At 46.0% G+C, this 12,258-nt stretch overlaps 1 protein-coding gene across 1 annotated transcript; it reads right to left on the minus strand.

Moving 5' to 3' along the window:
• Window positions 1-1,870: 1,870 nt before the first annotated feature.
• On the minus strand, window positions 1,871-11,576 carry LOC147354819 (uncharacterized). The gene is given in 5 exon segments (XM_086354889.1): window positions 1,871-2,483; window positions 2,486-3,226; window positions 5,217-5,343; window positions 6,306-6,344; window positions 11,074-11,576. Coding segments are annotated over 5 exon segments (1,422 nt in total). The 5' UTR covers window positions 11,116-11,576; the 3' UTR covers window positions 1,871-2,010.
• Window positions 11,577-12,258: the final 682 nt, after the last annotated feature.

A 12,258-nucleotide genomic window follows, 5' to 3' on the forward strand; every position in this document is an offset into this window, starting at 1 on the left:
ACCCCATGAATTGCAGCACACCAGGCCTCCCTGTCCATCACCAACTCCCAGAGTTCACCCAGACTCACGTCCATCGAGTTGCTGATGCCATCCAGCCATCTCATCCTCTGTTGTCCCCTTTTCCTCCTGCTCCCAATCCCTCCCAGCATCAAAGTCTTTTCCAATGAGTCAACTCTTCACATGAGGTGGCCAAAGTATTGGAGTTTCAGCTTCAGCATCATTCCTTCCAAAGAACACCCAGGACTGATCTCCTTTAGGATGGACTGGTTGGATCTCCTTGCAATCCAAGGGACTCTCAAGAGTCTTCTCCAACACCACAGTTCAAAAGCATCAATTCTTCGGTGCTCAGCTTTCTTCACAGTCCAACTCTCACATCCATACATGACCACTGGAAAAACCATAGCCTTGACTAGACGGACCTTTGTTGGCAAAGTAATGTCTCTGCTTTTGAATATGCTATCTAGGTTGGTCATAACTTTCCTTCCAAGGAGCAAGTGTCTTTTAACTTCACATCTGCAGTGATTTTGGAAACCCCAAAAATAAAATCTGACACTGTTTCCACTGTTTCCCCATCTATTTCCCATGAAGTGATGGGACCAGATGCTATGATTTTCGTTTTCTGAATGTTGAGCTTTAAGCCAACTTTTTCACTTTCCTCTTTCACTTTCACCATACTGAAGATTAAATGCAATTCCAATCAAAATTCTAGTGGGAATTTTTGTTATGCACAAATTGAAAAGTGGATTCTAAACTTTATATGGGGGAATTCCCTGGTGATGCAGTGGTTAGAACTCTGCACTTCCACTGCCAAGGGTACAGGTTCAATTCCTCCTCAGAGAACTAAGATCCCATATGCTGAGCGGCCAAACAAACTTCATACAGAAAGGCAAAGGACCAAGAATGGCCATAATAACTTGGATAAAGAAAGTCCAAGGAGTATACAACCTTGAGATCAAGACATATTATTGTTAAAAATAAATTATTCAACACATGAAAGTATTGGCATAAATAAAGTGGATAAATGCAACTGAAGAGAAAGTCCAGAAATAGATTGACCTTCCACGAAGACACTAAAGCAATTCAAGAAATAAGCTATACTATTTAAATCAATATCACTGCAGCAATTGGGTATCCATATTAAAAAAAAATAACTTTCCAAATCAAGTGAGTATGGCTCATTAATATTAAGATATGTAAATTTAAAAGTTACAGAAGGAAATACAGGAAAAATTCTGTCTTTAAATTTGGGAAACATTTCTTATTTACAATACAAAAAGAATAATCAGTAAAAGAATAAATGGACAAATTAAACTACACTAAAATTAAAGCGTCTTGGGAATTCTCAGGTGGTACAGTGGTTAGCACTCTGTGCTCCCACTGCTGGAGGCACAGGTTTGATCCTTGGTTGGGGACCTAGATCCCTCATGCCCAGCAGCATGGCCAAAAATAAATAAACAAATAAACAAACAAAACAAAACAAAACTCTTTCTCTGGAAATGTGACTGAACTGAGATGACCAAGTCTGGCGGAATACTGGTAAATATTTCCAGCAGAGTACCTTAATCAATAATCCATGAAGAAAGATTAAGTCAGTAGTTAAGAGGGCAAATCATATGAACAGCAATTTCAATGATATATGCGTAGAAATTAACACATGGAAAATGACTCAGCATCATGTCATTAGGAAAATGCTACTTCAAATCACTGGATACAGCTATGATATCACAGAAATGAGAAAGCCCAAACACACCAAGTGTTGGCAAGAATGGAAAGAACAGAAACTCAGATTTTAGTGCTTCCAGTGAGACTGTAAAGATTTAACCACTTTAGAAAAATCTGAGTGACTCTGCAAAAGTTGCACATCCACCTACTCGTAACACAGGAGCTGTGTTACCAGATGTTAACTCGAATGAAGGCAAGTCTAAATTCAGAAGGGCACTTCCCAAGTGTGAACTTTCCTGTTTTTTATGAACTTGGAGCTGCCTACAAAGAGCCATGCTTATGAGGCTTTCATCTAGTGTGAGTTCTCTGGTGGACAACAAGACTTGTTTTGTAAGTGAAGGGCCTCCCACATTCACTGCATTTAAAAGGCTTTACTCCAGGGTGGGCTTTTTGGTGCTGAACAAGTGTAGCCTTGCGCATGAAGGCTTTCTCACATTTGTTACACTTATAGGGTCTTTCTCCAGTGTGGGTTCTCTGGTGCTTATCGAGTTTAACTTTGCCATTGAGAGCTTTCCCACATTCGGTGCACTGGTAATGCCTTCGTGCAGCGTGAATACTCTCATGTCTGTTGAGGGCAAAGCTGGTTGTAAACAGTTTCCCACATTTGTTACACCCATATGCCTTCTCCAAAGTATGAATTCTCTTATGCACAACAAGACTTCCTTTGTAGACATAGGCTTTCCCACATTCACTGCACATGAAAGGTTTTTCTCCAGTGTGGACTCGCTGGTGATAAAGCAGCCTTATTTTGAAGATGAAAGACCACATTTGCTACACCCATAAGGCTTTTCTCCAGGATGGATCCTTTGGTGAGCAAGAAGGTTATTTCTGTACAGGAAGCACTTCCCACACTCACTGCACTTATGAGGATTCTCTCCAGTGTGGATTTTTTGATGCTGGACAAGTGAATCCTTGCGGGCAAAGGCTTTCTCACATTCATTACACTCATAGGGTCTTTTTCCAGTGTGGGTTCTCTGGTGTTCAAAAAGTTTATATTTGTGGACAAAGACCTTCCCACAGTCACAGCACTCATATGGCCTTTCTCCTGTGTGAACTTTCCGATGGTGAATAAGACTGGAGCTCTGTCTAAAGAACTTCCCGCAGTCACTGCACAAATACGGTTTTTCTCCAGTGTGAACTCTCCAGTGCTCCGTGAATTTGTACTTCTTCCTGAAGGCTTTGCCACATTCGCTGCACTTGTAATGGCCCTGCCCAGAGTGGGGGGCCTCTCTCCTCTGCCTGCTTCTGCATGGATGCTCTCCATCGTGGGAAGAATGGTTCTGGAGAAAGCCCAGGCTGCCGAGGAAAGTCTTCTCAATCTCTCTGCGCCTGAGCGCAGGGTCAGCCAGGTAGAGAACGTCTCTCTCTACCAGGGCACACACACTGGAGGCAAGAGTCTTCAAGGTAGAAGGGTCTGGCTGTGGGCTTCTGTCCCGTGTCACCTGCTCTACAGAGACACACTGTTTGGAAATGGCCTTCTCAGCTTTTCCTCCCTGCCAACAACCTGAAAGGAAGACAGAAAGTACTGATAGAGTGTGTGGAGACTTTTGTCGGACAGAAACCCATTTGCAGATTTCTGTATGACACCAGAGAGTAAGTCCACGGCAAACGATTCAAAAAAGGGAGGCAGACATGTGGCAGAAGGGGCTACTGCGAATACTAGGCCTCTGTGATCAGAGAACAGGGAAAAAGACAGGATGCCGGGATATGGTGCTGTGCTAAGAGGAACTACCCACTCTTCTGCTAGTGGTGCTCAGCAGGATTTTGGGGTGGTGACAAGTGTACCAGGTAGAATGTGTCCCACTTCAGGAAAATGCATTCACATCTGACTACTCAGTGTTTGAGGACTATATAAGAATGTGCACCTCCCAAGATACACTAAGAATGGACTACTGGTACTGTCTTTCTAGATTTCAAATATATATATATACATACACACATATATATACACACATTAATATATTTGTTTTTCTCTTTCTGACTTATTTCACTCTGTGTAATAGGTTCCAGGTTCATCCACCTCATTAGAACTAATTCAAGTATGTTCCTTTTATAGGTGAGCAGTATTCCATTGTATGTATGTACCACAACTTCCTTATCCATTCATCTGCCAATGGACATCTAGGTTGTCCCACATGCTAGCTATTGTAAACAGTGCAGGGTAGCAAAACAGACAGAGACAGAAACAGCAGACATTTGGAAACAGTGGAAGGAGGAGAAAGTGGGATGACTTGAGAGAATAGCATTGAAACATACATTACCATATGTTAAACAGATAACCAATGGAAATTTGCTGTATGACCAAAGCCGGTGCTCTGTGACAACCTGGAGGGATGGGGTGGGGAGGAAGGTGGGAGGAGGGGTTCAAGAAGGAGGGGACATACGCATGCCTATTGCCAATTCATGTTGATGTATGGCGGAGGCATCACAATATTGTAAAGTAATACCTTCCAATTAAAATTAAAAAAGAATCAACTACTGGGACTTCCCCAGTGATCTGGTGGTAAAGAATCCACCATCCAATGCTGGAGTGGGAGGGGGTTCCACCCCTGGTTGGGGAACTAAGACCCCACATGCCAGCAGTGTGGCAAAAACCAGTGAACAAACACAAAAACTAGCAAAAAAGACCAGACTGCTATTGGAGAAGATTTCAGGGAGGGAGGGAAAGGAGAGACGCAGGTGACACTGGGGTAGAAAAGGACAGGGGTATGAACTCAGAGAAACAGACAGAAGGGGGAAGTGTCAAAATGGGGAAGATAGAAACGAGGTGCAGCCAGGATAAGCTAAAGACTAACCCAGTCATGGCGGAAAGACCTGTTCCTGCAGGGTTAGAACTCATCAGTGACATCGTGCCTTCCTACAGCTCCTGCTCACCAGGCCCTAGATCCTGTTAACCCTCTTCCTATGACCAGACAGATGTCTACCTCGTCAGGCACCCAGGGCTGCCTCTGCCCCTCAGCTCAGGATGGGTGAAGGTGGAACCTACCAGATCAAAGGCCTGATGAACCTACCAGATCAAACTGGGCAGTCAAAGACACCAGCCCAGAGTGACCCAACTTCAGGAAAGTGACAGACTTCAGGAAAAAAACTTTTATTAGGAGAACCTTGAGGAGAGTCTTGAAAAATAACCTAGTGTTGACCACAAATGCTGACCACGTAAGTGTCTGTTATCACTGAGGCAGGTGCTACACAAAAAAAGGTTAGAACCCGTGACACAGGTCTTCCACCCAGCAGAACAGTCAATACACCAAGTACTGGCAAAGCAAAGAAGTGGACAAGCAGGCAACAAGCCTCCAAGAGCAAACCCTCTGTGAAAGGCTTCAGGGCGTGTGACACAGACTGAACACCTATGAGTGGGGGACACAGCTCAAATGCCAGGAAGCCAGGGAAGGAAGCAGTCAGCGTCCACGGCCCAGCCTGGGGAGGCTGGAGTGAGCCAAGCAGAGAGAAGGGCCGAGCCCAGCACAGGCGGTGTGTGTGGATGCAGTTCTTACCCAGGGAGGCTATCAGGGACAGGTTCTCCAGCATGACGTCATAGTATAGGAGTCTCTGAGCCTCGCCGAGGAGCCCCCACTCCTCCTGGGAGAAGGACACCGCCACATCCTCAAAGGTCACATGGCCCTGTCAGGAGGGGGACACGAGTTCACAGCGGCCTCTGTAACCAAAACACCCTCCCCACCCACCCCAAGCTTCATGGCACCAACACTGTGACCTCAGGGCCTGGAATCTGACATGGTCCCCCTGCTGTCCACCTGCTCAGGAGTATCTTCACACCTGGACCCCGCCCCCACCTGATCTCCAGATGTGTGTCTAGTTGTACACCTGACACCTCCCGTGAGACACCCCTGCCACATCTCAGACTCAGCACAAGAATACGTAATTTTGGACAGTCCTTCTCATCACTCCTACTTTTTGTTGGCTGCACCAGCTCTTATTTGTGGCATGTGGGATCTAGTTCCCCGACCAGGGATCGAACCCTGGGCCCCCTACATTGGGAGCGCAGAGTCTTAGCCGCTAGGCCACCAAGGAAGTCCCATCACTCCTACTTCTCACTTCCCGTCTCAGACACAGTGTCCCTACTCTCACCTAAAGGCAAACGTCAGGGTGTTATGTCAGACGACTGTCTCTCACCCTGCACAGCAGAAAATCATTCAGCTCCTCAGGCTGCCACCCCAGGAAAGGCTCTGCTGTCTTTATCCACCCACGTCCTGGGTCCTGCATTTTGCTGGACACGCCCCACTTGGTCTCACCTCCAGGCACACGGACAGGCTGGCTCCTGTCCCAGGAACATCTCACCACCTCACCTTCTCCACTGGACACAGGAGACCACCTCAGTACAACAATCAAAACTGAGGAGGGGGTTCATGGGAATCCCTGAATTTGTAGGCAAGTGGGACAGAAGTACTGGTAGCCTGGGAACCAGAGACCAGAATTGGCCAGTCTAAAGAGGGTCCTGTGCCTGAGGTGACCCAGAGCCAGGACTAAGGCCCAACAACCCCAGGCCAACTGAGTCTCCTGTATCTGTGTGTTAGGACCAGCGGTGGGATGATGTCTGGGGAGGTACTGCGACTTCTTCCACTTACCTGTCCAGGAACCATAAACATTGCTGGTACCGTGGGAACCTGTGAAAAGAGGGAGGATCTGAGATCAAGGGTGTCTTGGTGAGGATGGAAAGGCGGAGCTTCGTCCTTCCTTCCCTTTCCTGGACATGAGTCACTTCAGGCTCTGAGGGAGGATCTGAGATCAGGGTCATCTTGGTGAGCATGGAAAGGCGGAGCTGTGTCCTCCCTTCCCTTTCCTGGACATGAGTCACTTCAGGCTCTGACCCTACACCCTCAGGCTTCAGAGCAATAACCTGACAACTCAGATAGCCTTCGACAAAGATTCAACTTCCTTCAGTTTCCGTGTCTTCATGTGTAAAATGGCAACATTTATGGTGCCTATCTCATGATGTTACTGTAGGCATCAGATGCATTGTTACTGTATGTCTGGGCTATCACTGAGCTATAACAGAACACAGGATTAACACATTCACAAATGTTTTTGAAAATTTGATACTTCTTACATGTCTTTTAAGTCATTATATAAATCTGACATTTAATCAACACCTTGAAGTTTATGTGATTCCTTCTATGATTTCCTGCTGCTGCTAAGTTACTTCAGTTGTGTCCGACTCTGTGCGACCCCAGAGACGGCAGCCCACCAGGCTCCCCTGTCCCTGGGATTCTCCAGGCAAGAACACTGGAGTGGGTTGCCATTTCCTTCTCCAATGCATGAAAGTGAAAAGTGAAAGTGAAGTCGCTCAGGCGTGTCTGACTCTTCGCAACCCCATGGACTGAAGCCTACCAGGCTCCTCCTTCCATGGGATTTTCCAGGCAAGAGTACTGGAGTGGGTTGCCGTTGCCTTCTCCATATAATTTCCTATCTGACACCAAATATATGATATCTTTCCTACCACCAATGATCAGATTCCATGATACCAACTGGGTGCCCTACATTAATCGTATTCTGGCATCCAGAGGTTAGGGACAAAATTTAAAGGTTTAAGGGCTCAGTCTCACTGGACTATCCCTTTTTAGAGAGGCCAGTTCTGACCTGTGGTTCCCAGGCTACCAGTACTTCTGTTCCACTTGCCTACAAATTCAAGGATTCCCATGAACCCCTCCTCAGTTTTGATAATTTGATAAAGTGACCCACGAAAGTAAAGAAATCACTTTCCTTTCTTCTGGTTCACTGTAATGCATACAACTTAGAAACAGCCCAGTGGAAGAGAAGGCTAGGTGGGGAAGGCGGGGTGGGGGTGGGTGAAGGGAAGCAGGGGGTTTCCAGGTCCTTTCAGTACATGCCACCATCCTAGGACCTCCACCATTTCAATGTGTTCACCAATCTGAAGGAAACCTCATTTCACTCTTCAGCAGTTTTTATACCTAATCTAGTTTCCTTCTGATCCTTGGGAGGCCCTAGGGTGGGGATGGGGGTTTACACTAATTGCTTGGTTTTTCTGGTGACCGATACCATGCTAAGGCTACCTAGGAGACCCACCCTAAGTCATCTCATCATAAAAACTCCTGAGTGAAAAGGGGGCTACTTGTGAATAACAAAAAAAGTCCTAAACTCCTAGGAAATTCCACGGGGTTCAGAGATCTATGTGAAGAGCCCAAGACAAAAACTATGTTAAATATATATGTAAGATTATACACAGACAGAGATTGTCATTTTCAGCAGTTATTATTTGCTTACACAAGATTAACTTGTTAAATCTATACATTTTTAACCGTGTGGTTTCCTGAAAGACCTGAGGCGTCTGTGCTTTGGCTGAATCTGAGCTTGACTCACTGGTCAGTATGGCCCAATTGTTCTGGCACCACAAGGAATAGAAGTTGTCTGAGTGTTCACAGCAGTCAGTGCACCGCCCGGCTCCTTCTCCATCTCCACCCCAGTCAAGGTTCCTTACTGCTTATACCCTGCTTCCCCCAGAAAGCTCTGGAGACACAGGACCCTCCCATCTGGCAACCTCAGAAAGTCCCACTCTCTGCTCTCCAGCCCTAGCTCTCTCTTTCATCTCAGGTTCCCTTTCATTGAAAAGTGACAAGACTTTCCCTCCTAAATTTGAGATCCAGACATGGCTGGAGTCCAGCACTTAGGCTATCACTACATGGACATCCTTCAGCCAGTGACCTCCTCCCTCAATTCTAAACTATAAATTTCAGCAACCCCTATGTTATCTCAACTTCCGAATCTAAGAAACAGCACATCCCTAATTCAACTTTTACTATCTCCCTAAAACTGACTTCTCACATCAGTGTGGTCTCAGGTCTTACAGATGCTCAGCCAAAAGAAAACCTTTACTGTCCTTTACTCAGAGCCACATTTACTGCACCAGGAAATCCTGCCAATTATCTTTAAGGTTTTATAATACAATTATTTATATTCCTTCAGTTTAGTTCAGTTCAGTCACTCAGTCGTGTCTGACTCTTTGCGATCCCATGAATTGCAGCATGCCAGGCCTCCCTGTCCATCACCAACTCCCAGAGTTCACTGAGACTCACGTCCATAGAGTCAGTGATGTCATCCAGCCATCTCATCCTCTGTCATCCTCTTCTCCTCCTGCCCCCAATCCCTCCCAGCATCAGGGTCTTTTCCAATGAGTCAACTCTTTGCATGAGGTGGCCAAAGTATTGGAGTTTCAGCTTCAGCATCAGTCCTTCCAACGAACACCCAGGACTGATCTCCTTTAGGATGGACTGGTTGGATCTCGTTGCAGTCCAAGGGACTCTCAAGAGTCTTCTCCAACACCACAGTTCAAAAACATCAATTCTTCGGTGCTCAGCTTTCTTCACAGTCCAACGCTCACAGCCATACATGACCACTGGAAAAATCATAGCCTTGACTAGAAGGACCTTTGTTGGCAAAGTAATGTCTCTGCTTTTCAATACACTATCTAGGTTGGTCATAACTTTCCTTCCAAGGAGTAAGTGTCTTTTAATTTCATGGCTGCAATCACCACTTGCAGTGATTTTGGAGCCCCCAAAAATAAAATCTGACACTGTTTCCCCATCTATTTCCCATGAAGTGATGGGACCAGATGCCATGATCTTCATTTTCTGAACGTTGAGCTTTAAGCCAACTTTTTCACTCTCCTCTTTCACTTTCATCAAGAGGCTTTTTAGTTCCTCTTCACTTTCTACCATAAGGGTGGTGTCATCTGCTTATCTGAGGTTATTGATATTTCTCCCGGCAATCTTGATTCCACTTGTGCTTCTTCCAGCCCAGCGTTTCTCATGATGTACTCTGCATAGAAGTTAAATAAGCAGGGTGACGATATCCAGCCTTGACGTACTCCTTTTCCTGTTTGGAACTAGTCTGTTGTTCCTTATAAATAATATAATTAATGCCTATATTTTAATTAATATCATTCATATTCCTTTTATTATTTAATTCATTTATTAAAAATTAATAAACACAAAACATTGTTAATTGTTTATATCTCAATACAAAATAAAAAGTTTGAAAAAAAATTAATTAACAGAAACCTCAATTAGGGTTGGCCCACTGGAGGGGGAGCCCTTACTGACCTGAGACAGTAATGGTATTCAAAAGAAGAGTCTCTTCTTTCCTGGCAAGGACTCAGACAGTGAAAAGCCATGGACTCATTGGTGGCTACAGCCCATCTAACTTCCTTCTTTAATCTACATAAAGTGTTAGCTCAGGACGGTTGTATTGCCCTTGAATTTAAAATTCTTTCTTCACAGCGAAAGAATTTGGAGACAAATAGAGAGGTTAAGAAAGTAAAGTGAGAGTCTATTTAAGCAAGGTTATGCTCTCAGCGGGAGAGGAGAGACAGGTGAAAACCTGGCGTCCCCGGTTTCTCAGGCAAGGCAGTTATGAGGGGGATAGAAATGAAGAGGTGGAATGCTCGCGAGGAAGGAGAAGTCCGGGGGTCAGATTCCTGGATTTTAATCCAGCTCCGTTTCCAAGGGGAGAAGGGATTTTTGTCCTTGCTTAGCTTCGATCATAAGTGTTACGACGTCCGTGCCTGATGGGTACTTCTTCATCTGTCCGGCTAATCTTACCGTATTGAGGGCATCATGAGCAAAGTTACCTTCGGACACAGGAGATTCCCACCTTTCTCCTCCTTTCTTTGTCTGCTACCCAGACACTTACCACCCAAGATCTGTGATTTCCTATCAGGCTGGAAGTTACTGCTTTCCTCTGCCTTTGGATCCCTGCTATTTACAAGACGCAGGCGCCCCTGCCCTCATTTCTCCGCTCATACCTAGTGACCTGCCTGCTGTAATAGCGGCACACCCCAACTGCAAATCCCTGATGCTCCTGAGCGGGGAGACATCTTTACAAAAGAAATGGGGGCAGTCAAATTGTTTCAGGCCGGCAACTTCCAAAGTCACTAGTGTCGTCCGGAAACCACTCGACTCTCTGGAGTCTAACGCAGAAGCCTCTCCCAGGTTTCCCAGTCTCCACCTCATCACCTCCTCCCCAGTCAGTCCTCCTCTGAAATACTTTAAAAGTCGAGCATCTTTCTGACTTGTTCACAGCCCTCCATGGTTCCCAGAATGCGGACTATCGGCCCAGCTGACCCAGATGGTTGACTCCTCCTTAATGTTCTGTCCCTGCAGAGAGGACTCCAACCCCAAGTTTCTCTAATGCTCTGGTTCGTGTGCGCCTCCAAGGATCGGCCCAAGGCCTTTAACACGCCACATTTCATCACACAGCGTGTCAGAAATGGGACCGCCACACACGCACGCCTAAAGTTCTGCACTAAGGGGACTGAACCGCGGTGCCCTGAGCAGGTGACCCTCATGGGGGCTTGAGGATCCGGGGACGAACAGTCACCTGGGCCGGGTCCTGCCGCGCGTCGGTTGCCATAGGACCCATTCGGTGCAGCAGGGAAAACCTGGACCGAAAATCCTAAAAGTGGTTCCGCAACCCGTTCACTCCTGTGCAATGTGGACGGCGACCCTCGGGATCTTGCCAGTTTCTTTAGGCTCGACTCCACCCAGTGATTTAGAGCCCTGGATCCTGCAGACAGCAGCAAAAAACGGTCAAACGACCATCAGAAAGACGCCAGAAGTCCCGCCTCCTCCTATTTCACATTCCCGGAAAGGCCCCAGATGAGTACCAGGCCGCGCACAGACTTCTGGACAATGTAGTTCCCCTGCGTCCAGGGATTGCTGTGTGGACCAGACCCTCTCCCTCCCTGCAGGGCACTAATGGGTCAAATCCGCCGGAAGAACCTCTTAAAAACACATCAAAATAGACCCAGCAAAGCCTGTATGTATAATCTTTTAAAAATTCTGATCTCTCATTTCTCAACATAAAATATGATACAAGATTAGAAAAAATGCATTCCAGTTGTCTAAAAGACTGAGTAGCCAGAGTCGTTGTTTGTTTTTTATGAAAACCTTGGAAGCATTTGCAAGTAAGGAAATAAGATTTAGGGATAAAAAAGGCAATTCTGTATTATTGTCTAAAAAAAATACATGGAACTAGATAACAGAACTCTATAGTGGATACTGCCTGCCTAAATAAACCCGAGGTAATAATCAACCACAGCACATTCACTTGTGATCAAAGAATTGCAACTCGGTGCACATTAAAGTATCAGGGCTCCCAGGTGGGGCAGTGAGAATCTGCCCGCCAGTGTAGGAGATTCAAGAGACTCGCGTTCGATCCCTGGGTCAGGAAGATTCCCTGGAGGAGGAAATGGCCACCCACTCCAGTGTTCTCGTCTGGGAAATCCCAGGGAGAAAGGAGCTTGGCCCGCTGGTCCCAAAGAGTGGAGGGGATTGAGCATACAGGCACATTAAAGTATCAATAGCAATAAAAAAAAAGATGTTGTCTAGGGAATAAAAGGAGCTTTTAAAGACAAAAAGAGGTTCGCATTACAAAGGATTTTAATTGGAGTTGGAGGCAAAAGCTAGTCTTGGAAGAAAAGGCTTGAGTGCTATGGCTGTCACTAGAGGGAGGTAACCTGTGGGATAAGTTGCAGACGTTCTTGCAGAGTCCTTGGAATATTTG

The sequence above is a fragment of the Bos grunniens genome, chromosome 18 (genome assembly GCF_055505025.1).
Source record: "Bos grunniens cultivar Pamir isolate PY7600 chromosome 18, Bosgru_T2T1.0, whole genome shotgun sequence".
Classification (NCBI taxonomy): domain Eukaryota; kingdom Metazoa; phylum Chordata; class Mammalia; order Artiodactyla; family Bovidae; genus Bos; species Bos grunniens.